Source organism: Salvelinus sp. IW2-2015, linkage group LG20 (assembly GCF_002910315.2).
Source record: "Salvelinus sp. IW2-2015 linkage group LG20, ASM291031v2, whole genome shotgun sequence".
NCBI lineage: Eukaryota > Metazoa > Chordata > Actinopteri > Salmoniformes > Salmonidae > Salvelinus > Salvelinus sp. IW2-2015.
This window is the reverse complement of record NC_036860.1, coordinates 47,385,441-47,412,988: the sequence shown is the minus strand read 5'-3', so window position 1 is coordinate 47,412,988 and position 27,548 is coordinate 47,385,441. Positions and strand designations below refer to the sequence as shown.

At 42.6% G+C, this 27,548-nt stretch overlaps 2 protein-coding genes and 1 long non-coding RNA gene across 4 annotated transcripts in view; 2 read left to right on the top strand and 1 right to left on the bottom strand.

Annotated features, from left to right (window-relative positions):
- LOC111981637 (neuroligin-3) overlaps positions 1 to 7,059 on the top strand; it is a 38,116-nt gene extending 31,057 nt beyond the window's left edge. The window contains 2 exon segments of the mRNA XM_070449746.1: positions 1,801 to 2,590; positions 4,677 to 7,059. Of these exon segments, the coding sequence (XP_070305847.1) occupies positions 1,801 to 2,590; positions 4,677 to 5,547 (1,661 nt within the window). The 3' untranslated portion in view covers positions 5,548 to 7,059.
- A 1,514-nt stretch (positions 7,060 to 8,573) lies between these two features.
- Positions 8,574 to 14,183, top strand: LOC111982104 (myelin proteolipid protein). 2 transcript variants are annotated; one of them, XM_024013677.2, is made up of 7 exons: positions 8,574 to 8,687; positions 11,009 to 11,195; positions 11,518 to 11,674; positions 12,054 to 12,231; positions 12,353 to 12,426; positions 12,634 to 12,699; positions 13,452 to 14,183. In XM_024013677.2, exons 1-7 carry the CDS (start codon positions 8,684 to 8,686, stop codon positions 13,524 to 13,526), a joined length of 741 nt encoding a protein of 246 aa, XP_023869445.1. In that variant the 5' UTR covers positions 8,574 to 8,683; the 3' UTR covers positions 13,527 to 14,183. The 2 variants fall into 2 exon arrangements, with proteins under 2 accessions (XP_023869445.1, XP_023869443.1); XM_024013675.2 differs by lacking the exon at positions 8,574 to 8,687 and adding an exon at positions 10,416 to 10,598.
- A 954-nt stretch (positions 14,184 to 15,137) lies between these two features.
- Positions 15,138 to 16,864, bottom strand: LOC111982105 (uncharacterized). Its single transcript, XR_002879668.2, has 3 exons — positions 16,774 to 16,864; positions 16,444 to 16,506; positions 15,138 to 15,228 (listed from the first exon to the last, which is right to left on the bottom strand). It is a non-coding gene; the product is annotated as an uncharacterized lncRNA (long non-coding RNA).
- Positions 16,865 to 27,548: the final 10,684 nt, after the last annotated feature.

Here is a 27,548-nt window from a genome sequence, read left to right as displayed (position 1 = left end):
ACCTTTTCAGTGGCATGTTGAAAGAGCCATACAATAGTTGAGTGTCACAACTTATTTGTACTTATCTGTACAAAATGTCATTGGTTAATTGGTTTGACTTGATTATGTACACCTGGGGCAATTGACATTCAGGAGAATGGACATTTTACAAAATGTTCAGATATAAATGTATTGTATAGATCAAATATGACTGCCAGATAGATTGGAATAGTATAGGAGATTGTGTGTGCTCTATTCATTCTATCTTCAACATGCAGTTCCGATACAGTCCTTCCATTAGTTGAAGGCAGCCAATCCAATAGTTTCAGAAAAGTAGTCCCTTACTGAGATCTGTATTCAAATATCTTTTTAAGTATTTGTTTTCTCAGATCTGTATTAAAATTGTTTTAATAAGTAGTTACTTTCTGAGATCTGTATTTGAATAGCTTTAAAAAGTATGTTTGTGTAAAGAGTTACTTTCTACAAACATTGTTTAAACTACAGGTATCCCAGGTCTGAATTATACCCATTATGCCATGACTTGTTAATATGATTTCTGAGTGAGTGCCTAACAATATCCCCCTGGAGGTCAGGGCCACTGGGTACGTTCCCTGCATGCACGGTCGGTAATTCTATCATGATTCATACAATTTTAGTCTGTTGGCTAGACTAATTTACCAATCTGAAAGATGTTTTGACATGGGCTAATTGATAAATAGAGAGAAACTTCTGATGCACAATCAAATTTCGAAATTACTGTACACGTCCGTCAAATAAAATGGTGGCCCTGCCACATAGCCAAGTAGTCTTTGGTTAAAGACTGTCCCTGAGGATGCAGCTATTGAGGCACGATGCAATGACTGACTTTGTGTGTGCTACTGTGGTGTGTGTAGTTCCCTGCATGAGGGCTGCCTGTTATCGCATACACACCTGCTCACACACCCCCTGATGTGGTATTGATTTTGGAGCATGGTTTCTGTCAATGTTTATTATTTGGTTTGCCTGGCTGTCCACGGACCTCCATTACACTTGGTTCTGATGGACATGCTGTGAGTGTCAGCAGAGAGAGAGAGAGAGTGAGAGAGCTGTGAGTGTCAGCAGAGAGAGAGTGAGAGAGCTGTGCGTGTCAGCAGAGAGAGAGAGAGAGAGAGAGAGCTATTCCACATCAAGATCACTGGACCAATTCTTGCACAAAGTTAGGTTGAATTAATAGTATTTCTTAAAATGTAATCTTAAAGGTTCATTTAACAGTGATGTTTTCAACAAGGCTACTGTGTGTATTCACAGTGGAGTCACTGACTCATTCCCAAAATCAGTGCTCTCACAGATGAGTGCCACAAATATGATGCCTTTGTGTTGAGTGAGAGTTTAATTAATTCAAATCCCTTTTTAATGTGGCCAATGTTGTGAGACCTTGCATATGCACCACTTACTAAGCTTTATTTTTAATTGTGAAATATACACTCTCAATTAGAATTAATATCATTTTTAGAGTTCTATCCTTTCCCTCAATATTATTTAGTGATTTATCTTTCGTTAAAGGAAAATGAAAGTTAACTGAGACTGCAGATACACAGATTGAAAAAGCGATGTTGATGAGGTTTGTCTATGAAATTTGTCTGATGAAATTGTGTGGTGAGCACAAATTATCATCAAAAGTCTGGTCAAAACTCATCATCAGAACCTAGATAGAGATCCTATGAAGCTACCAATATGTTATACTGCAGGGTAGGCCTAAAAATGTACTGTCTCAGATGGTTGTTGACCAAATAGCCCTCCTCTGATCTATGTTTGTGTCTGTCTGTGCTGTGATCTCCTCAGGCCTGTTCCACAGAGCCATCATCCAGAGTGGCTCAGCCCTGTCCAGCTGGGCTGTCAACTATCAGCCTGTCAAGTACACCCGCATGCTGGCCGAGAGGGTGGGCTGCAACGTGCTGGACACCCTGGACATGGTGTCCTGCCTGCAGAAGAAGAGTGCCAGAGAGCTGGTGGAGCAGGACATCCAGCCAGCCCGCTACCACGTAGCCTTCGGCCCCGTCATCGATGGTGACGTCATCCCCGATGATCCCGAGATCCTGATGGAGCAGGGCGAGTTCCTCAACTATGACATCATGCTGGGCGTCAACCAGGGGGAYGGGCTGCGRTTRGTGGAGAKTGTMGTGGACSTGGAGGARGGCGTYTCRGGCAGCGACTTTGARTTTGCRGTGTCGGACTTRGTGGACAGCCTGTATGGCTACCCGGAGGGGAAGGACACTCTGAGGGAAACCATCAAGTTCATGTACACGGACTGGGCTGACAGGGACAACCCYGASACCAGGAGGAAGACYTTAGTRGCRCTGTTCACTGACCACCAGTGGGTGGAGCCCTCYGTGGTGACGGCTGACCTGCACGCCCGCTACGGCTCGCCCACATACTTCTATGCCTTCTACCACCACTGCCAGAGCCTGATGAAGCCTGTGTGGTCGGACTCGGCCCACGGGGACGAGGTGCCCTATGTGTTTGGCATCCCCATGGTGGGAGCCACTGACCTGTTCCCGTGCAACTTCTCCAGGAATGACATCATGCTCAGCGCTGTGGTCATGACCTACTGGACAAACTTCGCTAAGAGTGGGTGAGTACAGTACACTGAGATCTGGTCAGCCTTGATTGTATAGTAAAATAATGGGGTCATTCTTTCACTTCTTTCAGAATATTTCCCATTTGTGTCCATGTATTTTCCCAAAAAGTTTTCCTAATCATATTTAGATGCGCATTGAAGCCTGTGCAGAAGAACTAATATTTATAGACATACAGTATAGACGCACTTCACATGTACAGTGCCTTCAGAAAGTATTCACACCCCTTGACTTATTCCACATTTTGTTGTGTTACAGCCTGAATTTAAAAATTATTACATTTCGATTTTTGGCAGTGGCCTACACACAGTACCCCATGATGTCAAAGTGGAATTATGATTATTTTAATTTTTTACAAATGAAAAGCTGAAATATCGAGTCTATAAGTATTCAATCCCTTTGTTATGTCAAGCCTAAATAAGTACAGGAGTAAACATTTGCTTAACAAGTTGCATGGATTCACTCTTTGTGCAATAATAGTGTTTAATATGATTTTTGAATGACTACCTCATCTCTGTACTCCACACATACAGTACAATTATCTGTAAGGTCCCTCAGTCAAGCAGTGAATTTCAACTACAAATTCAACCACAAAGACCATGGAGGTTTTCCAATGCCTCAAAAAGAAGGGCACCTATTAGTAGATCAAAAAAAGAAGACATTGTATATCCCTTTGAGCATGGTGAAATTATTAATTACACTTTGGATGGTGTATCAATACACCCGGTCACTACAAAGACATAGGCGTCCTTCCAAACTCAATTGCCGGAGAGGAAGGAAACCGCTCGGGGATTTCACCATGAGGCCAATGGTGACTTTAAAACAGTTTTAGAATTTAATGGCTGTGATAGGAGAAAACTGAGGATGGATAAACAACATCGTAGTTACTCAACAATACTAACCTAATTGACAGAGTGAAAAAAAGGAAGCCAGTACATAATACAAATATTACAACAAGGCACTTAAGTAATACTACAAAATGTTATGCTTGAGGCAAATCCAATACAACACATTACTTATTTTCAAGCATAGTGGTGGCTGCATCATGTTATGCGTATGCTTGTAATCGTTAAGGACTGGGGAGTTTTTCAGGATAAAAAAGAAACGGAATGGAGCTAAGCACAGGCAAAATCCTAGAGGAAAACCTGGTTCAGTCTGCTTTCCACCAGACACTGGGAGATGAATTCACTTTTCAGCAGGACAATAACCTAAAACACAAGGCCTAATCTACATTGGAGTTGCTTACCAAGAAGACATTGAATGTTCCTGAGTGGGCGTACAGTTTTAACTTAAATCTTCATGAAAATCTATGGCAAGACCTGAAAATGGTTATCTAGCAATGATCAACAACCTATTTGACAGAGCTTGAATAATTGTTTTAAGAATAATGGACAAATGTTGCACAATCCAGGTGTGGGAAGCTCTTAGAGACTTACCCAGAAAGACACACAGTTGTAGTCGCTGCCAAAGGTGCTTCTACAAAGTATTGACTCAGGGGTGTGAATACTTATGTAAATTAGATATTTGCAAACATTTATAAAAACATGTTTTCACTTTGTCATTATGGGGTATTGTGTGTAGATGGGTCAGGAATTCAGGCTGTAACACAACAAAATGAGGAATAGGTCAAGGAGTATGAATGCTTTCTGAAGGTACTGTAGAATTGTAGATGATTCTCAGTAGAAGTAGGGTTTTGAGTGTGCTTCAATGAAAAATGTAGGGCAGTGTTTCCCAACTCCAGTCCTCGAGTACCCTCAACGGTACACATTTTTGTTGTAGCCCCAGATAAGCACACCTGATTCAACTTGCCAACTAACCATCAAGCCCTCAATGAATTGAATCAGGTGAGTTTGTCCGGGTCTACAACAAAGATTTGTGCTGTTTGGGGCACTCGAGGACTGAAGTTGGGAGCACTGATGTAGGGAATGCTGAGCCCTTGAGGAGAGACTGTGACATTACATCAACCAGTCTCACAGCTCACAACTTGCCTGTTGACATCCCCCATAATGAAACAAATGAAAGCTTAATGTCTTCTATGTGGGTAGTCAATCTCTGATCCCTGTCTTCACTGTTTGTTTGCAGGGATCCCAACAAGCCAGTTCCCCAGGACACCAAGTTCATCCACACCAAGGCCAACCGCTTTGAGGAGGTGGCCTGGTCCAAGTACAACCCCCATGACCAGCTGTACCTTCATATCGGCCTGAAGCCTCGCATCCGCGACCACTACCGCGCCACCAAGGTAGCTTTCTGGAAGCACCTTGTACCCCACCTGTATAACCTCCATGACATGTTCCAATACACCTCCACCACCACCAAGGTCCCTCCGCAGGACACCACCAACTCGAACGGTAAGAGGACTGGCACCACCAAGCGTCCGCCTGTCTCCACGGCCCACAGCAGTAACGGGGATGGGGAGGAAACGGGTCCTCTGATTGTGGCTAATCCGAGAGATTACTCCACTGAGCTGAGTGTCACCATCGCTGTGGGCGCCTCACTGCTGTTCCTCAATGTGCTGGCCTTTGCCGCGCTCTATTACCGTAAGGACAAGCGCAGCCGGCAGGATGGCCACGGCAGCCCCCATCAAGCCAGTCCCCAGCGACAGAGCAACGGCAACGAAGTGAGCCACACCACCACCACCATCGACGAGAGCCTGTCCCATCAGATGACCCAGAGCAGCCAGATGAACCAGTGTGACACCCTGCATGACCTCCATGATCTCCACGACCTCCATGACCTTCACGACCTTCACGACCCCCTGCACCTCTCCACCAACATGGACTACACCATGACCCTACGCCGCTCACCAGACGACATCCCCCTGATGACACCCAACAATATCACCATGATCCCCAACTCCTTGATGGGCCTTCCCAATATGCACCCCTACAGCACCTTCCCAGCCGGGTACAACTCCACAGGCCTGCCCCACTCCCACTCCACCACCCGGGTATAGACCCAGCCTGGGACAGATGACATAAAGACCACAGGGGACAGAGATTGTAGAGGTGAGTTGAGGTGCGTGCTGTGCTGTACAGTAGTTTAGGAATGAATACAAAACAGTAGTTGGGATGGGATGCGTGGGTAAGATAAGTTTGAATTTATGTTCATACTGCAAGAGCCATGCAAAGCTTTTTCTGCTCAAAGGGTGCAGAATCGCCGCCAATATACTACTGCCTCCTCTTCCTCACAGAATGAGGTCTATAAGCAGTGTCATTTTCTTATAATCATTTTCAAACGCCTTTGTGAGCTGGTTAAAACGTGGGGGAAAAAGCTTTTTATTTCCCATTCTTGTCTTTTGAGGGTAACATTTATTTGTTTCTTTCTTGTACGACCTCAGTATAATGTTTGTTCAGTTGGATTTGTACGGGAAGCTCTTTTCTTACTATGATATCTGTTTTGATCTTCAACAATTCTTTGTGGAACAATTAACATCTGGACTCATCCCTGACTGAAGGACATTTGTAAAAAGCAGAAAATCTGTGTTATGAAGCTATTTTATACATATTCCTCATGTTACTCACAACTTAAAAGGGTATTTTTTACTTACTGACTAAAGAATGGCTTGTTACTGTAACATTCTCTGCTTAGAGAAATACTGTTACGGCGACTGTGATGAATTGAACCTTTACTACAACATTGATTACAATTTGTAGTAAAAGTATCACATTTATCCAAACAATATTTCTATTTGAATATGCACAACGTGTGTGCGTTCGTGTGTGTGTGACTGCGTGTGCGTGTGTTTGTGTCTGTTTGCGTGCGCGTATGTTTGTGAGCGTGCGTGTGCCTGCGCACACGCGAAGTGTAATGTAAAAGTGTAAATTGGTAAGACATTTGTTTGTCATTTGTTTGAAGTATTGGCTTTCATCATGTCAGTGTTGTACTCCGATCTATGGTCGTCTGTTTAAGTACCTTTGTTATTTTTCAGTTAACTGTGTCTTCTTTTGCTAAACACGTTCTGCGAATGCGACTTCTGCTTTGTTATAAACAGAGAATAGCTTAAGATGGCACCTACTCTAACCAACTGATATGATTCCATTGGCTTGGCTTGTTTGTACAGAATAAACTTAGACCAGCAGGTTTTTTTATTGTTATTTGTTTATATGAATATAAAGGTATTCAGTAAGATAATTAAGTATATCACAATTGTATGTATAAACTACCTGAATCAATCAGATTTGAAAGAGTTTTGCTTAAAATATTGCAGATTGAGCAAGCTGAGATTCACCCATAGGCTTCATCCCATTTACACAAAACCCAGATTTTGCAGCATAACACGTTTTGAAGCATTACTATGAAAGGCTTTTTTGAATTCAATGTGAACACTTCACAGTATTATTCTGGGAGAATGCACATCGCTCTGAGAATTATTGTCATCTTGCTTTCTTTGATACGATCATAGAACACAGTTGACTAATACTACTGTTCAATATCAATGGGCTGATTAAAGATTTTTTGGAACTGAGTTGTCTTCTTGTCAAAATCCATCGACAGCTTTACTATGAGTCAGATCTAATTCAATTGTATCACATATCAAGATTATTTTTCAACAGAAAACAAACAACAATTTCAGCTTGGATTTTGAGGCATCGGGGCAATGCCCCATATATGACTGGGACCAGTTGAGATTACATAGACACAGCTTTGGCATATTATCATCATCTATGGTACATTTGTAACTGTATGCGATTATTTTGGTCAAGGGCTATGACTGGGGATAGTCAAAGAGGATAAGAGGGTACAGGCACACTCCAAAAAGACAGTGTGGTGTTTGCTCCAGCTGCACACTGGGACCATTGTAAGGAGTGGGCTTTGACATCAACTGGGTCAGGGATGAGGGAGGGGAGGGAGGAGGGCAGCAGCTGGATCCAGCCCTCAATGTCCCCTTGTTAGTCTACTTAATCAATGTCAGTCCAGTGGCATTTCCATGGTCTGCCTTTTGTTTTATACCTTTGTCTGCATATTCTTCATATCGCTCTGTGTTTCCTGAAGATGCTTCTCTGAAGAGCCGAACACACCCACCAGCCAGAGCTTGCTCTCATTGACCATGTGGTGTCCTTTACTTACCTCAGATAGGCAGCACACATACTATGCAGACCATGAATAGCCTGGCTACTAAGAGAGAATAAACTGCCCATGCAGCAGCCCACACATGATCACACATGATGATCACACCTACAGTAAAAAGGCCTACAGATCTGCTATCTTAATTTCACCCTGTTTATCACAGCAGGAAAATAATTATGCAGCAATAGGAAATCAGAATTATTATGTGGATTATAATTAATGGACATTTTTTTTGTAGGGGTTGATACATTTTTTGTTAGGGCAAATCAAGTTTGACATTTCAAAGTGGAAATTACAAACTTTAGAAGCCTTTTTAAACCTCAAATACACTATAATTTGAATTTCTTCCTGCGCAGGAAAATTCTTCGCAAAAACTGTGTTCAAATTAAGATAGTAGATCTGTACGCATAGGAATAGGATTGTATTTAGGGAAATTGTTATAAGGTGTCTGGATTGGTGAATACAGGATGTCATACTCAGTCTAGGAGAAATGTTGAAAAGTATGGCATATCTTTTGAAATGATATGAAGTGCTGCTCATTGAGTTGTATCTGATTGCTAACATTTAAAACAAGTTATAAATCAAGGGCACCCATGCCTGTAAAGTTAATACAGCCTTTATCTATGTAATAACTTACTCCTAAAATCCAAAGCCAATTTATAGGGAGACATGCCACAGCAATGTTTACAATGAAGTCTGCTGCAAGTGTACTACACAGAAAAGGCTATGTGTTTGTGTGAACTTGTTATGCATGAGAGTGACTGAAAAGCAAGGGTCTACGGGTCTTTGACCCCTGCACTGTCCTTAATGTTGAACCCAGGGCTGCATTAGTGATGGACAGTGGCTGAAAAGGGACTTTGTGTCTTTAAGATCTGCTGGCTCTGGGAGCTGGGGGTCTGTCTATTGTTGGTCAGACAAAAGCGTGAGTCAGATTCATATAGGAGTGGTGGGGAATAACTTCTCAAATCACAGTCACAAAGCCGCCAAGCTAAACCTCAATAACCCCATACCTCTTTCTGAACATGGGTAAGTGGTTATCTAATGAGTTTTAATATTTTCTATGACTATCTTAATAGTAAAAGTCTGTGGAATTTAATTAATCTACTTTTGAAATATATATATATATATATATTTTAGAAAATATGATTGTTGCTTCACTTGAGAACAATATGAAGGCTTGATTAATATTGTGATAATTTCTGGTTTTATTGGAAGTTGATTGTATGATTGTCTGATAAGATTATAATGTCCACTTGTGGGTACCTCATGGGTTATTCATAACACAACATTGGTAATATTGCAACATTAGAAACATAGGCAGGATTGCTCAAATATTATTCCAGGTTGCATGTAGATAATATTGTAGACTAAATAGTCAATTTGGAACAATTTAGATAAGCTAAGCTTATTGATACTCATTACTCAAAATATTGATTGCAATTCCTTGAAAATAAAACATGCGATTCAAATACATTCAGGATCATCATCTAATAAATGAGATTAAAATTAAAATCAAACCAGCTCTCACACAGCTAATATCAGTAAAATATTTTCTAAAGGTGGATTGAACTCATTGGTGTTCAGAGAGACAGAGGACCAGCGCAGGCTGCTGTCAGGGAGAGGTCATGCAAGGTCGATCACGTCAAAGGCTCTCACATTTCCAGTCTTGTCCAGGGCATAATTAGCAAATTTGCATGGAATCCTTTGATTCACGCGGTAGATCTGACTCTGGAGTCAGTTTAATTCGACCAACTATTCCTCCTTCACTACTATTTCTTCAAACAAAATAGTTACTCTGCACTACAGTTGATTCAGATTTAGCATGATTTAAGGACTTAGTTTGGTATGAACCTTCAGTGGTATCTGTGCTGTTATTTTATTAATAGGTTATCGTGGCGTTTCAAAGCACAGCTGAAGAGGGCCGTTTGCAGCTGATGTAATTTCCAGGGACTCAAACAACTTTCCAGCTGTTGCTGTTTTTATTTAAATGGCAGTATATTTCATTATATTTCACAAACCATAATATTACAGGAACATTTAGTCAGTGTGCAACAGTTGCTCAGTCATCTATTATGTATGATCATGACAGTGTTTGCCATTCCCGAATGGGGTTTGTAGATCATACAACTTTGATGAGCCACTTGGTTGTTGTTGTGAAGATATTTCAGTTTCCCCCCACCCATTCATTGTGCTTCCTCCCACCCTTGAACACTTGAACCGCAGTCCCTGCCCCTGCTTACATAGACACTTATAGTACCAGTCCCAGCCAGCTGTAGCTGTGGGCTGGACTGGGTGAATAGCACTGACGTTGCCAGCGGTACTGTGAGAATCCTGGTGGTGGAGATACTCCCCTGACCTCCGCCCCACCTGCCCAGGCGCCCGATGGCTTGTTTATTAGATTGTTGGGTTGTGTGTGTGTGTGTGTGTGTGTGTGTGTGTGTGTGTGTGTGTGTGTGTGTGTGTGTGTGTGTGTGTGTGTGTGTGTGTGTGTTCTGTGTGTGTGTGTGTGAGAGGTGGTGCTAGTGTGGTCTTTGTTTGTTTGACATCGCTGGCATTTGTTCTCCTCCACTCCTAGCTAAGACAAAGGGCACTGTGTATCCCACCACAAAGACAGGCTCTCTCTCTAAGCCCCTGGAGCCCATCCTTCAGTGCCCTCTTCTCTCTCTCCTCTCTTGGTGACGCCTATGGTGGCGGGTGGTGGTGAAAGAGGGTTGGACTCTGGGGAGAAGAGGGGCTGAACTGTGAGTTGTTGGCAGGAGTTGAGGAGCTTTTACACACGGATGAAACCAGTGCAGAGAGCTGTTCTTTAGTTGCAATATCCTGCAGAAGAGCCTTTAGCATCACTGGTTCATAAACTCTTTGCTTGTTGTTGAGGAGCACAAGATCGAAAGCAGCAAATGTTTCCGGTCAGACAGCCTTGGCTTTGCAAAGCCCTAGGTGCATCTCTCTCTCTGATTCCTATACCAATACAGCCATTAACAGTCTGGATGTTTCCTATCTGCTTCCCCAGCACAGCTTACATTGGAGGAAGTGTATGAGAGTGCTGTGAAGTCATTGGCGGCTGGTTTTGTATGGGCGCTTTAACGTTACTTGGTTGGATACGCTGCTCTGCTGCACTTGGTTTCGCTGTTGTGTTTCGCTAAAATGTTTCTGTTGCTTTCATGCCTGTTGATGGAAGTTGTTGGTGGATGTTGATGGATTTTCAGCAGAAACAGTGGGGTCTTTCTTTTCAACAGCTCCCCAAGTAGGGTGACTGACAGGTGTCTGGACTGTGGCGTAGATGTGCTGTGTGTTGGTGTGTGCGGTGTGTGCCGCCTGTGTGTTGATGTATTATGCCCCCTCACCAGGTTGTTATGATTGCTGTATCCGCTGCCTGGGGGCAGTGCCCTACCCTTCCCTGGTGGCCACTCTGCTCTGCTTCACCGGCATGGCACTGTTCTGTGGCTGTGGGCACGAGGCACTGGCCAACACAGAGGTTCTCGCCGAGACTTACTTCGCTCGTAACATACAAGACTATGTTGTCCTGGCCTCGTTGTGAGTTGAGTGGTCCTTTTAATTGATGAGTAGAATTTTCTTCCTAGTAAGTGTTTTGTATTTGTAGATAGGCTGTGCAAATCAAGCAACATAAATGTAAAGACTCTTACAGTAGTAGTAGTAGTAGTAGTAGTAGTAGTAGTAGTAGTAGTAGTAGTAGTAGTAGTAGTAGTAGTAGTAGTAGTAGTAGTAGTAGTAGTAGTAGTAGTAGTAGTAGTAGTAGTAGTACCCACTTCCTTTAGGTAGGTTGAGAGCAGCCACCTCTCAACAGCAAATTTTTATATCTGACCTCTCCTTATTATGACTTGTCCTTGTCTCCCAGTATCAAGTACTTCCAGTACGTGATCTATGGCCTGGCCTCTTTCTTCTTCCTTTACTGCATCCTGCTGCTGGCCGAGGGATTCTACACCACCAGTGCCGTCAAGCAGACCTTCGGAGAGTTCCGGAGCACCAGATGTGGCCGCTGCCTTAGTCTGACGGTGAGTAGGGGAGTGGGAGAGAGAGAGGTGAGGGGGCAAGGGGGAGGAGGGAATGACGTCACCTCTCTGTTAGGTTGCTAAAATAATATTGACACTATAGCCTACTGTACTCTAGCTTGTAACCCACCCACTGCAATAGAGGTTGAAAAACAATCCATAAACAATTAATAGAATGGTTAATTAATCATCAGTTAATTATCCATGAATCCCTCATATATTATGCTCTGGGGATATTAGGCTCATGTTAGAGTATTTACCCTCTGTGGTGGGGTATTACTGCAGTAATAAGGCCTCATGGGACATGTTATGTCACATTCTGATTCCCTGGAATTTCACCAATAACTTCCTGTGACCTCCTACTCTGCTTCCTGCTACACAGTTCATCATTGTGACATACGTCCTGGCAGTGATCTGGCTGGCGGTGTTTGCCTTTACAGCCATACCCGTCTTCTTCTTCTTCAACATGGCACAGACCTGCCACACCATCAACATCCTGGCTGAGACGACACCCAGCATCAACCAGCATGGCTGGATCTGCATGGATGCCCGGCAGTATGGTACGTTTAGCTTATGATGGGCCCAGCCGGGCCACCTTATGTTATTTTCTTTTTAATACAGTTTTTACATTTGAAATGTACTGTACTTCATTTCACATTAATGAGACAAGCTTCGCTTTAGGACTGCTGCCCTGGAATGCAATGCCAGGGAAGGCTTGTGGAATGACCTTGGCATCCATTTGCAAAACAAAAGAGGTGAGTTGGTGGTAGCTCAGTCTGACAATAAAACTACTTTGAAAGAATGAATGTTCCTGGATTATGTAACCTTTAAACCACAAAACACATAGCTAAATTATCATTCTGCATAGCAATTCAATGTACAATACATGCACTCTATGAGGCCTCTTTTTATAATGTGTACTAAAATGCATTTGATCATATTTGCTTGTTTTGTCTCTGCAGTTCTTCGTCACCTATGACCTATATATTGCTGCCTTTGCTGGTGCAGGGATCGCTCTCTTGGCTCTGGTGAGTAAGAACGTCCACCCAGAGACTGATGAGTCTATGGGGCCTGTCAACCTCTTGGTTTAAGTTCAGAGTATGATTTGATTGTAACAGTTTATAATAGCTATCCTTTATAAACCATTTATAAATTAGTAAATAAATAAACTATTAGCAGATTATTAATAGTTAAAAATCAGTACATTACTAGTAACTATATTAGTTAAAAATTACAAAAAGTATTATGTTTAACTAATGCAGTTACTAATAATGTACTAATCATTTACAAAGATGTATACATCATTTGGTAATATTTAGTTGGCTTAAATGGCTTATAAAGGATAGTTATTATAAAGTATTACCGACTTGAATTTTGCAGCTCCATTTGGCTTAGTTTAAGGCATACCACCAAAGAGGTATGGGGTTAATTTGAGGCTCTTTGGCAGAGAAGAATAATAACAGAGAAATAGAAAAATGTATCATACTGTCCATCAGCACAGTAGCTAAGTCTTTATTGATTTTCAACAATGATTAAGATGACAAGACCAGCCAGGTCATAAGAGAAAAGCTCACCAATAGAGAACAGACTTAGTGTTATAGAGGCGTAACTGTAGGGGCATATGGAAGTGATCAATGTGTGCATGAAGAGAGATCAGCTTGTGAGGCTATTGAATAATTGTGTCATCTAAATAAAGCTGCACTTTTGCAAAAACATATTTTGGATTTTTTTCATTTTTTAATAGTTTTTCTTTTGTCCCACTCTTCATCGTTCTCTCTAGTTTATGTATGTGGTAGCCACCACATATAACTATGCAGTCCTGCGGTTCCTGGGCAGGAAAGGGCTGCGCTGTTAAAAACTGTGCACTTTCACGTCTCCATCACCCCATAGACTGGGCCTGAGGGGGGCAGTTACACATCACACCACTGAACTCCATCCATCCCCTGTGAGACACACCTGCAACCTGGGTCCCCTACCTACTGCTGGCTGCTTCCCTGGAGGGCTCCAATTACTGACACATGGTTCATCTGACCATCTGGTTTATCACCTCAGCCTAGCCTCAGAGCCATACTTTATGTATTTCTGAGCACCTCCAAGACGTATGATACCTACTAATGGTCTAGTTACTTTAGACAGAAACGAAAGTAGGGAGGTTGGTCAAAGAGGGGTGGGCGCAATCCATGACTGTATGATATTGTACAACCGCTATTCCATTCATAATGTAACCTAATATGTCATACTAAATGGGTCGTTATAACTTTAAGCCCCTTCCCCTGCTCACCAGTCTTATACCCTTGGTTGTCAGTCCAGGAGGATGCCTCTCTGATGTCTGTTGCTAATTTTCACATTGGATGTAGCGTCTCTGGTTTTGGTTCACAAATTTTTTTTTAAAGCTTTTATAAAGTGTCACTGATGCCATTGTCAGATTGTGGGCTCTATTTAGCTCTCTAAATCTGAGTGACTTGGAGAGATGGCTGCTCTCCATGCTAATCAGAACTAAAAAACCGACCCCAGTCGCCTTGCTTACTGATATGTATATAGATTGTGAACATGATCTAGCTCCTGTTGCTTTAGATTGTGTTAGTAAATGAGCTGTCCATTACTGTAACTAGAGCAAACAGCAGAATGTGCCAAAGTTCTCTACAACGCTCAAGTGAAATGTGGGAGTGTAATGTGGGAGTCGCTCTTGTCTAAGTGTGTCAAAGCACTTATGGCAGCTTTTTTGCACTCACTCTTGATGTAGTACCTATTGTTTGTCCTTTTGACTGATTACTGTGTGTGTGGTGCAAGGAAAGCCAATTCTATGGATGTGCTATAAGGTATAAGCTAAATAAGATGTTCAGTTTTCATTCTCCATATGTATTAATGCTCTCTGCTTTTAAACTGTAGTGTTTGATTTCCAGGGGATTTCTGGCTGGTGAGTGGCCTGCTATGCTATTTACTGGATTGGGTGTGTACATAATGCTGTGTTGAATTGATTAGCCATTAAAATGTATCAAAGCCTTTGAACCCAAGGTATTAAAATATTGTGCTTCATTTCATTGTCATGAAAATGTCAAAACAAAACTTCCAGTGAGGTTGTCCACATGGGTAATATAATGCACAACAACAAACAAGACCAATGTTATTAGAAGTTAATTGACAAATTATGGAAACTGCCATAAATCATTTATATATTTTTTCTCATTACAGATATACATGCCCTCCACATGGTGAAAACACAATAAATGGGGAAAAAACGAATTATTTGTTTACAGAAAAGTCTTACATTCACAAAAAATGGCATTCAGTGTCAGGCTAGGAAAATTGATGATAACTCTGGAAATATAACATCTTACAAAAAAAATGTTGAACAATGCTAGCAAGTAATCTGTCAAAATGGTTGTGTTGGTGATAGGGATGTTCCAGGGATGACACTGCTGTGCCCTCTGTGTCAAGGTGATGAGAAGCCCTGGGGCCTACATGGTTTTAATAAAGCAGCCATCACAGTGGATCACTCTCCCATGCACGAACATGGCGGTCGTCATGTCCCCTAAGGCCTTACCGCACAACCCGCACTGAAAAAAGGAAATATTCCCCTCAGTATAGATAGATAGATAGATAGATAGATAGATAGATAGATAGATAGATAGANAGAACGATAGATAGATAGATAGATAGATAGATAGATAGATAGAGAGAGAGAGAGAGAGAGAGAGAGAGAGAGAGAGAGAGAGAGAGAGAGAGAGAGAGAGAGAGAGAGAGAGAGGACTAACATATCACAAAAAAACAAGTGTCAATGTTCAGTTCACTGACACAGATTTGTTTTAACAATGAGGTGTCTGGACAAGGGTTGGGGTTCTGTACCATAAAACAGTTTGGGTGGCTGTAGATTTGTGGGTAATTGATTGTGATCTTGACATTTCCATCAATTGACTTGTCACAGTATGAACAAATGGCTTTGCCATCCCTGCAGGGGAGAGGGGAAGTTCCTCACTATCGAGTACGGTCAAAACATCTCTTTCTTAAGTATAGAAAATACACTATAACCTTTGGCATGGCTAAAACAGACTCGATTGTTATCAATTGGCACAAAATAAGTTTACTTTTACAGTAGTGGAAAAAGTACCCAACTGTCATACTTGAGTAAAAGTAAAAATACCTTAATAGAAAATGACTCAAGTAAAAGTCACCCAGTAAAGTTCTACTTGAGTAAAGGTATAAATCGTTTCAAATTCCTTATATTTAACAAACCAGATGGCACCATTGTCTTGTTTTTTTTATTTACAGAAAGCCTCGAGCACACTCCAACACTCAGACATTTTTTATAATTGAAGCATTTGTGTTTAGTGAGTCTGCCATATCAGAGGCAGTAGGGATGACCAGGGATGTTCGGTTGATAAGTGCTTGAATTGGACTCTTATCCTGTCCTGCTAAGCATTGAAAATGTAACGAGTACTTTTCGGTGTCAGGGAAAATGTATGGAGTAAAAAGTAAAAAAAAATCTTAACGAATGTAGTGAGGTAAAAGTAAAAGTAGTCAAAAATATAAATAGTAAAGTACAGATACCCAAAAAACTACTTAAGTAGTACTTTAAGGTATTTTTACTTAAGTACTTTACACCACTGTACTTTTATGAGGAGAAATGCGCATCCTGCAATGTGTAGTAGTAGTTATGCTGTTGTAATTATTGGTGTAATATAAAAAAAAACTGTCTTCCCCTTACTTATAGTAAAGGTGTGCTCCTTTTAGGCCTAATATAGTCTGAACATGGACAGAATGACAACACTTACTCGGTGTGACGAAAGTCATGGACTATCTGATGCTGTGGTTCAGCATCCTCCTGTTGCTGAATGCTGAAACAGTACAGAAACAAATAAGACACTGAAATTGCACTGCCCAAATGTAGAAAATGTACATACTATGCGGGTGTCTTGCTGCATTACTACTGCATGTATTGACTGTATGTATGCATGTATCGAATAACTTAAAGGGTAAATGTACATTTGAAATGTGTGCTTGTTTACTGTACTGATTAACTTATCCGCTCAAATGACTTGAAAATAATTGTATTGTCTCTAATAGGAAAAGATTAGGACAACTTAATATGAGGGCAGACTCACAGTGATGGAACCTGACCCCCACAAGGGGATGGTGTAGGTTCTGATGCAGGTTCTGATGCAGGTGCTATTATATCATCTGCCACGACTTGAGTGGCAGATGTTGACTCCTCATTTACAGTTTTAACTGCAGCCACAGGCTCAACTACAGGCTTAACTGCAGCCACAGGCTCAACTACAGGCTTAACTGTAGCCACAGGCTCAACTACAGGCTTAACTGCAGCCACAGGCTCAACTACAGGCTTAACTGTAGCCACAGGCTCAACTACAGGTTTAACTGCAGCCACAGGCTCAACTACAGGCTCAACTACAGGTTTACCTACAGGTTTAACTGCAGCCACAGGCTCAACTACAGGTTTATATGCAGCCACAGGCTCAACTACAGGTTTATATGCAGCCACAGGCTCAACTACAGGTTTAACTGTAGCCACAGGCTCAACTACAGGTTTAACTGTAGCCACAGGCTCAACTACAGGTTTACTTAGCCACAGCTCAACTACAGGTTTAACTGTAAGCCACAGCCTCAACTACAGGTTTTACTGCAGCACAGGCTCAACTACAGGTTTAATGCAGCCACAGGCTCAACTACAGGTTTAACTGCAGCCACAGGCTCAACTACAGGTTTAACTGCAGCCACAGGCTCAACTACAGGTTTTAACTGCAGCCACAGGCTAACTACAGGTTTAACTGCAGCCACAGGCTCAACTACAGGTTTAACTGCAGCCACAGGCTCAACTACAGGTATAACTGCAGCCACAGCGCTCAACTACAGGTTATAACTGCAGCCACATGCTCAACTGTAGCCACATGCTTACCTAAAGGTTTAAACTGCAGCCACATGCTCAACTGTAGCCACAGGCTCAACTACAGGTTTAACTGCAGCCACAGGCTCAACTACAGTTTTAACTACTAGCCACAGGCTCAACTACATGTTTAATGTGTGCCACAGGCTCAACTACAGGTTTAACTGCAGCCACAGGCTCAACTACAGGTTTAACTGTAGCCACAGGCTCAACTACAGGTTTAACTGCAGCCACAGGCTCAACTACAGGTTTAACTGCAGCCACAGGCTCAACTACAGGTTTAACTGCAGCCACAGGCTCACCTACAGGTTAACTGCAGCCACAGGCTCAACTACAGGTTTAACTGCAGCCACAGGTTCAACTACAGGTATAACTGCAGCACAGGCTCAACTACAGGTTTAACTCACCACATGCTCAACTGTAGCCACATGCTTAACTACAGGTTTAACTGCAGCCAACATGCTCAACTACAGGTTTAAACTGCAGCCACAGGCTCAACTACAGGTTTAATTGCAGCCACAGGCTCAACTACAGGTTTAACTGCAGCCACAGGCTCAACTACAGGTTTAACTGCAGCCACAGGCTCAACTACAGGTTTAACTGCAGGTTCTTCAGAAACACTGTCAACAGGTTTCGCTACAGGTTCTAAGACTGATTCTACAGCAGCCTCTTCTGATTGAACTTCACTTGCTGGTTCCACTGTGGGTCCTGCAGTGAGTTTTGCGATGAGTTCTCCAACAGCTTCTTCCACAGATGCAGGTTCCTGAGTCGTTGTCTCAGAGGGCTCTGCTGCCTCTGGTTGGTCAGCAGGTGCATCTACAGATTTTCCAGCTGCTGGTTCATCTACAGATTCCTCCACCGCAGGTTGTTCCACAGGTTTCCCAAGAGATTTGTCTTCTGATTCTGCTGTTGATGGGTCCGACTCCTCCACAGCTTCTGACAACTCCTCAGGCCTACTGTAAATCAGTCACAGAATTAGCACTTAAATACGCTTTATGGCAGTAACTGATTCAAGCACCCATTATACTACTTCTGGCAGGGTGTACAACAGCACCTGCTATCTATATTTCTCCTCAATTATATTCTAAATGTGCACAAAATCTATTATTGCATAAAACAAAGTAAGGTAACATTCATTTTAATGGAGCTGGGGATGTGCTTGGCTACTTCATAGTGAATACATTAACCCCTTACCCTCCTGGGAAATGGTCTATATGGATAGGGCTAGATTGAAATGTTTTTTACAGGAAAAATATGGAAATTATATACATAACCATGGTAGCAATTCAAAGGGAGATTATGGCAAAATTATTAGGCTAAAGGTGAGGACACAACAGTTAACCTGACACAAGACTGAATCCAAACATTACACTGTTGATTTTATGTGCATTATACATTTACTGTATTTTTAGCCGCAATTGATGATAACGAAATTTGAAAATACTCTGGATACATTCAGTAACATGATAAGAATATTATTGGGAAATTTAGGGTAGGTGCAACATAAGACAAAACAATTACAAGAGTTTGAGTGAGAGGTCTAACTGGTGGCCACACCTCTCCAAAGTGTGCACAGTTCCTAAGTCATTTCAATGCACTTTCATGACTCAAAGAAGAGTCTTCAACTAAACTCAGCAAAAAAATAAACATCCTCTCACTGTCAACTGCATTTATTTTCAGCAAACTTAACATGTGTAAATATTTGTATGAACATAAGATTCAGCAACTGAGACATAAACTGAACAAGTTCTACAGACATGTGACTAACAGAAATGGAATAATGTGTCCCTAAACCAAGGGGGGCTCAAAATCAAAAGTAACAGTCAGTATCTGGTGTGGCCAACAGCTGCATTAAGTACTGCAGTGCATCTCCTCCTCATGGACTGCACCAGATTTGCCAGTTCTTGCTGTGAGATGTTACCCCACTCTTCCACCAAGGTGCCTGCAAGTTCCCGGACATCTCTTGGGTAGGGGGCAGTATTTTCACGTCCGGATGGAAAGCGTGCCCAAAGTAAACTGCCTGTTACTCAGGCCCAGAAGCTAGGATATGCATATAATTGGTAGATTTGGATAGAAAACACTCTAAAGTTTCTAAAACTTAAAATTATGTCTGTGAGTATAACAGAACTGATATGGCAGGCGAAACCCCGAGGACAAACCATCCCAAAAACAACAACAAATTCATCCTACCAATGTTTTCAATGGCTGTCACTTTTATTATAAGGCGAAATCCTCCCAGATTGCAGTTCCTAGGGCTTCCACTAGATGTCAACAGTCTTTAGAAAGAGTTTCATGCTGGTTTTTGGAAAAATGAGCCAGAAATTGTAATTTGTCTAGGTGGCTCCCATTTTGGCTGTAGTGTTTCCAAGTGTGTGGAAGAGAGCGCGTTCTTTTGTATTTTTCTCCGGTAAAGACAATAACGATTCTCCGTCTTAAATTGTATTGTTTATTTACGTATTAGGGTACCTAAGGTTTGATTATAAACGTTGTTTGACTTGTTTGGAAAAGTTTATTAGTAACGTTTGGGATTCATTTTGTATTTTTTTATTTTTACCGTTATTTTACCAGGTAAGTTGACTGAGAACACATTCTCATTTGCAGCAACGACCTGGGGAATAGTTACAGGGGAGAGGAGGGGGATGAATGAGCCAATTGTAAACTGGGGATTATTAGGTGACCGTGATGGTTGAGGGCCAGATTGGGAATTTAGCCAGGACACCGGGGTTAACACCCCTACTCTTACGATAAGTGCCATGGGATCTTTAATGACCTCAGAGAGTCAGGACACCCGTTTAACGTCCCATCCGAAAGACAGCACCCTACACAGAGCAGTGTCCCCAATCACTGCCCTGGGGCATTGGGATCTTTGTTTAGACCAGAGGAAAGAGTGCCTCCTACTGGCCCTCCAACACCACTTCCAGCAGCACCTGGTCTCCCATCCAGGGACTGACCAGGACCAACCCTGCTTAGCTTCAGAAGCAAGCCAGCAGTGGTATGCAGGGTGGTATGCTGCTGGTGGTATGCATTTTGATGGAGGGAAACTGGGTGGATTATTGACTTAAGCGCGCCAGCTAAAGCGCGCCAGTTTTTATGGATATAAAGAAGGACATTATCGAACAAAAGGACAATTTGTGATGTATCTGGGACCTTTTGGAGTGCCAACAAAAGAAGATCAAAGGTAAGGCATTTATTATATGGCTATTTCTGACTTTCGTGGCACACCTGCCTGGTTGAAATATGTTTTTCATGCTTTTGTATGCGGGGCGCTGTCCTCAGATAATCGCATGGTGTGCTTTCGTCGTAAAGCCTTTTTGAAATCTGACACAGCGGCTGGATTAACAAGAAGTTAAGCTTTATTTTGATGTATTACACTTGTGATTTTATGAAAGTTAAATATTTATAATTCTGTAGTTTGAATTTCGCGCTCTGCAATTTCACCAGATGTTGGACGCTAACGTCCCACCTGCCCATAAGAAGTTAAAGAAGAAAGGGTCTAAACCATCTGACCCAGATGGTTTTTTGAGGTCAAGTTTAAGGAGCTCCTCTAGCACCTCGGACTCACTGACTGCCTGCAGGGAGAAACTTTGTAGTGGGGCAGGTGGAAAAGAGGGAGAAGCATCAGGGATAGTCACATTAGAAGGGGTGGGAGATGAGGAAATATTGGACGGGCAAGGAGGCATGGCTGAGTCAAATAGGAATCCTGACTTAATGAAGTGGTGATTAAAGAGCTCAGCCATGTGCTTCTTGTCAGTAACAACTACATCAACTTTAAGGGACATGGGCAGCTATGAGGAGCTGGGTTTATTCTCCAGGTCTTTAACCATTTTCCAGAATTTATTGGGATTAGACCCACAGAGAGAGAACTGCTCCTTAAAGCAACTAACTTTGACCTTCCGGATAGCCTGAGTGCACTTATTTCTCATTTGCCTGAACGAGAGCCAGTCAGCCTGAGTATGCATGTACCGAGCCCTTCGCCAAATGCAATTCTTGAGGTGGAGTAACTCTGCAAGATCACGGTCGAACCAGGAGCTGAACCTGTTTTTAATTCTCGTTTTCTTTATGGGGGCGTGTTTGTTAACAATACCACTGAAAATATCAAAAAATAATGTTCAAGTTTCTTTGACAGAGGGGATCAAGCTGATTTTATACCATTTTACAGAGGCCAGTTCATGAAGGAAGGCTTGCTCATTAAAGTTTTTTAGCAAGCGTCTATGACAAATCAGGACAGGTCGTTTCAATGAGCAGGCATTACGAACACAGGCTGTAAAACAGTGATCACTAAGGTCATTACAGAAAGCACCAGACTGATACCTATCAGGGTTATTTGTGAGGATAACATCAAGAAGAGTAGCCTTTTCTGGGTGTTTGGAGTCATACCTTGTGGGATTGGTAATAATCTGAGAAAGATTTAGGGACTCCCATTGCTTAAGAACTTGGTCAGGTGGTTTAAGCATGTCCCAGTTTAGGTCACCTAGCAGGACAAATTCAAACTTGGTGCAAGGGGCCAGGAGAGAGCTTAGGGCAGGTAGGGTACAGGCCGGTGCTGATGGAGGACGATAGCACCCAGCAACAGTCAACAAAGAGCTATTTGAAAGCTTGATACTTAAAACCAGCAAATCAAATTGTTTGGGGACAGACTTGATGGAGACAACCGAGCACTGAAGGTGATCCTTGGTAGAGATTGCCATTCCCCCACCTTTGGAAGATCTGTCTTGACGAAAAAGGTTGTAACCAGAAAGGTTAACATCAGTATTCAAAACACTCATCCTTAACCATGTCTCAGTAATGACCAACACATGTGGATTGGAGCTCTGAACCCACACTTTCAATTGATCCATTTTAAGTAATAAGCTTCCAGTGTTAACGTGCAGAAAACCCAGGCTTTTAACGGAGCAGAAATCAGTGAAGCAGATATCAGAGCACAAGTCAGAATTGGGGCTAGCAACAGTAGATAAGCCAGGGTGTACACGCACATTTCCAGATATCATCAACAGTAATGCAATCAAGGCACAGCATTGTACAGGGAGAGCTCTGCGGTGCTGATTTATGACATCTGAATGTGCATCAGATGGCAACAAGATCATATTGTACAGCAACTTCATCAGGTAACATGAATACAAAGCGGCGAGAGGTGTTTAGAATGGGATGGGAGGCCAAAATCTGTGTAACCAATAGGAGGTCAGAGTCCCAAGTGTGGGAACAAACATAGACCTGTCCCACGGTTTGGTAAAGAAAGTTCGTAGTCAACAAACCATGCAGGAGTCATGAGGCAAATAGCAAAATGCACAAGAAAAAAATTAAATATAACAACTTGGGGCTAACCATTGTAAGTTTAGAGTCACTCGCCCAACAGTGCACGTGTGCTGAAGGTGAGCGAAAGCTCGGGAGGGTGGGGGGGTGGGGGGGGGGTACCAAGTACCAGACAGGGGGAGATAGGCCAGGGCAGACGGTGAACAGATCGCCAGGTGGAATCCAAGCAGCAGTGCAGCAGGCAACGGGAGTAGGTGTCACAACCCCTTGGAGAAGCTTTTATTTCTGGAGGCAGATTTCTTGTGAAAATGCCAGCGGATGGTCTCTGAACAGCAGGAGGAGGCTTCAAGGCCTCTGGATTTGGGTGGGGTAGCCTACCATTTGTTGGCTCAAAGGCTTCGACACCTCTCGCTTCACACGTCAGTGCTAACTGAAGTTGTATCTCTTTGTCCTAGCAAAGTTTGGTAGCCTGAGCATTCAGTCCTTATTAAGAAAAATCAAAAATTGTAATGAATTTTTCTTGCTTTTGAAAGTAAAAAAATTGCTTCAGACTAAGCATTCCTAACTCAGCTCCAGGTTGGATGGGGTTTCAGGTCTGCTTGTTTTCCAGAGCATTTGATGTATAGTTTGGGAATAATAATCCTTGAATGTAGGAAGCCTTCCAAGTAATTCCATCCAAAATCAAGTTGTAGGTTTGGAGTTTTCATTTGGAGTGAAGGTTATGTTATTTAGGGTAGCTCCAGAATATGTCCGTCCCAAAAAATCTAAGTTTGCTAACTCTAAATCTATCAATTTTAAAAACATGCTGAAAAGTGTGGGAGCTCCATCTGCTCATAACCTCTCTCTCACATGTTATCTGAGTAATGTAGTGCTCTCTCACACACCCCTCCTGCTCTCCCCACCACTCACGCACTCAGCAAACGCCTGCCTCACAGTCAGCATCAGGTCACAGTGAAATTATATAAAAATAAAAAAAAGAAACGTCCCTTTTTCAGAACCCTGTCTTTCAAAGATAATTCGTAAAAATCCAAATAACTTCTTCACAGATCTTCATTGTAAAGGGTTTAAACACTGTTTCCCATGCTTGTTCAATGAACCATAAACAATTAATGAACATGCACCAGTGTAACGGTAGTTAAGACACTAACAGCTTCAGACGGTAGGCAATTAAGGTCACAGTTATGAAAACTTAGGACACTAAGAGGCCTTTCTACTGACTCTGAAAAAACACAAAAGAAAGATGCCAGGGTCCCTGCTCATCTGCGTGAACGTGCCTTAGGCATGCTGCAAGGAGGCATGAGGATGCAGATGTGGTCAGGGAAATAGATTGCAATGTCCGTACTGTGAGACTCCTAAGACAGCGCTACAGGGAGACAGGACGGACAGCTGACCTCGCAGTGGCAGACCACGTGCAACACCTGCACAGGATCGGTACATCCGAACATCACACCTGCGGGACAGGTACAGGATGGCAACAACAACTGCCCGAGTTACACCAGGAATGCACAATCCCTCCATCAGGCTCAGACTGTCCGCAATAGGCTGAGAGAGGCTGGACTGAGGGCTTGTAGGCCTGTTGTAGTAAGGCAGGTCCTCACCAGACATCACCGCAACAATGCCGCCTATGGGCACAAACCACCGTCGCTGGACCGCAGGCAGGACTGGCAAAAAGTGCTCTTCACTGACGAGTCGCGGTTTTGTCTCACCGGGGTGATGGTCGGATTTGCGTTATCGTCGAAGGAATGAGCGTTACACCGAGGCCTGTACTCCGGAGCGGGATCGATTTGGAGGTGGAGGGTCTGTCATGGTCTGGGCGGTGTGTCACAGCATCATCGGACTGAGCTTGTTGTCATTGCAGGCAATCTCAATGCTGTGCGTTACAGGAAGTACATCCTCCTCCCTCATGTGGTACCCTTCCTGCAGGCTCATCCTGACATGACAATGCCACCAGCCATACTGCTCGTTCTGTGCATGATTTCCTGCAAGACAGGAATGTCAGTGTTCTGCATGGCCAGCGAAGAGCCCGGATCTCAATCCCATTGAGCATGTCTGGGACCTGTTGGATCGGAGGGTGAGGGCTAGGGCCATTCCCCTCAGAAATGTTCGGGAACTTGCAGGTGCCTTGGTGGAAGAGTGGGGTAACATCTCACAGCAAGAACTGGCAAATCTGGTGCAGTCCATGAGGAGGAGACGCACTGCAGTACTTAATGCACATCTATCAGTGTTAATGCAAAATGTTAATTATTTCGCCTCTATGGCCTATTTATTGCCTTACCTCCCTAATCTTACTACGTTTGCACACACTGTACATCGATTTGTCTATTGTGTTATTGACTGTACGTTTGTTTATCCCATGTGTAACTCTGTGTTGTTGTTTTTGTTGCACTGCTTTGCTTTATCTTGGCCAGGTCGCAGTTGTAAATGAGAACTTGTTCTTAACTGGCCTACCTGGTTAAATAAAGGTGAAATAAATCAAATGCAGCTGGTGGCCACACCAGATACTGGCTGTTACTTTTGATTTTGAGCCCCCCTTTGTTCAGGGACACATTATTCAATTCCACATGTCTGTGGAACTTGTTCAGTTTATGTCTCAGTTGTTGAATCTTACGTTAATACAAATATTTACACATGTTAAGTTTACTGAAAATAAACACAGTTGACAGTGAGAGGACATTTCATATTTTAATGAGTTTATGAAATAACACATATGGAATCATGTAGTCACCAAATAAGTGTTAAACAAATCAAAATATATTTTATATTTGAGATTCTTCAAAGTAGCCACCCTTTGCCTTGATGACAGCTTTGCACTCTTGGCATTCTCTGAACCAACTTCACCTGGAATGCTTTTCCAACAGACTTGAAGGAGTTCCCACATATGCTGAGCACTTGTTGGCTGCTTTTCCTTCACTCTGCAGTACAATTCACACCAAACCATCTCAATTGAGTTGAGGTTGGGTGATTGTGGAGGCCAGGTCATCGGATGCATCCCTCCATCACTCTCCTTCTTGGTCAAATAGCCCTTACACAGCCTAGAGGTGTGTTGGGTCATTGTCCCGTTGAAAAACAAAATGATCGTGGGACTAAGCACAAACCAGATGGGATGGCGTATTGCTGCAGAATGCTGTGGTAGCCATGCTGGTTAAGTGTGCCTTGAATTCTAAATACATCACTGACAGTGACACCAGCAAAGCACCCCCACAGCATCACACCTCCTCCTGCATACTTCACGGTGGAAACCACACATGCAGAGATCATCTGTTCACCTACTCTGTGTCTCACAAAGAGACGGCGGTTGGAACCAAAAATCTCAAATTTGGACTCATCAGACCGAAAGGACAGATTTCCACTGGTCTAATGTCCATTGCTCATGTTTCTTGGCCAAAGCAAGTAACTTCTTCGTATTTGTGTCCTTTAGAAGTGGTTTCTTTGCAGCAATTCAACCATGAAGGCCTAATTCACACAGTCTCCTCTGAACAGTTGATGCTGAGATGTGTCTGTTACTTGAGCTCTGTGAATAAAGGAGAGCCGCACTCTAGGAGCTCAGATGCAAAAATGTAATATCCAACGTTTCGACAGCCAAGCTGTCTTCAACAGGGTATAATCACAAACACTGCGGGATGACTCGTTTATATAGTGTCAAAAGACACAGGTGTCTAATCATGGCCAAGAGTGGCCTAATATCATTGGTTAATTCTCAAATATTAAAATGGCATACAAAGAACAGCATACAAAAAACAAATGGATGGCATACAATCATAGATTCATTTTAGACTACACAAGCTTACAAACAATTACAATAGCAAAGTCACAATAATCACAAGTCTCAAGTCTACGTTGAGACCGAAGGGCGCAAGGGTCTTTAAGTTGAAGATCCAGGCAGCCTCTCGTTTTAACAATAAATGATCAAGGTCACCCCCTCTCTTAGGGAGGGTGACATGTTCGATGCGAATATAACGCAGAGACGAAATCGAGTGGCCTGCCTCCAAAAAGTGGGCCGCAACTGGGTAAGTCAAGTTTTTGCACCTAATGGTGCTACGATGCTCTGAGATACAAACTTTTAATTCGCGCTTTGTTTAACCCACATAATTTTACCACAAGGGCTAGTTATAAGATAAATAACTGCCTTAGTGGAGCACGTAATAACACCTTTGATTGGAATCGATTTCCCTCTTTGTGGGTGTTTGAAGGATCTACATTTATAAGTGCCATTGCATTGAGCACAGCCATTACACTTGTAATTTCCATCCAGTAGGGGCGCAAATAGACGTTGTTCAGGAATATCTTGGGGTGGTAAATCAGAGTGTACCAATTGGTCTCTGAGATTTCTGCCCCACGAGAATACGACCAAGGGAAGGTCCGAAAACACATTACCGAGACCATCATCAGATTTTAGAATGTGCCAATGTTTGTGAACAATTCCCTTAATTTGTTCAGAGCGCTTTGAATAGCGGGTAGTTAGAACGCAAGAATGCGTCTTTTTGCATTTATTTAGGCTTCAATTTCTGAGGCTAGTAACTCTAATGAACTTATCCTCTGCATGTCTTAAAGTAATGATGGACTGTCGTTTCTTTTTGCTTATTTGAGCTGTTCTTGCCATAATATAGAGTTGGTCTTTTACCAAATAGGGCCATCTTCTGTATACCAACCCAACCTTGTCACAACTCAACTGATTGGCTCAAACGCTTTAAGGAAAGAAATTCCACAAATTAACTTAAGGCACAC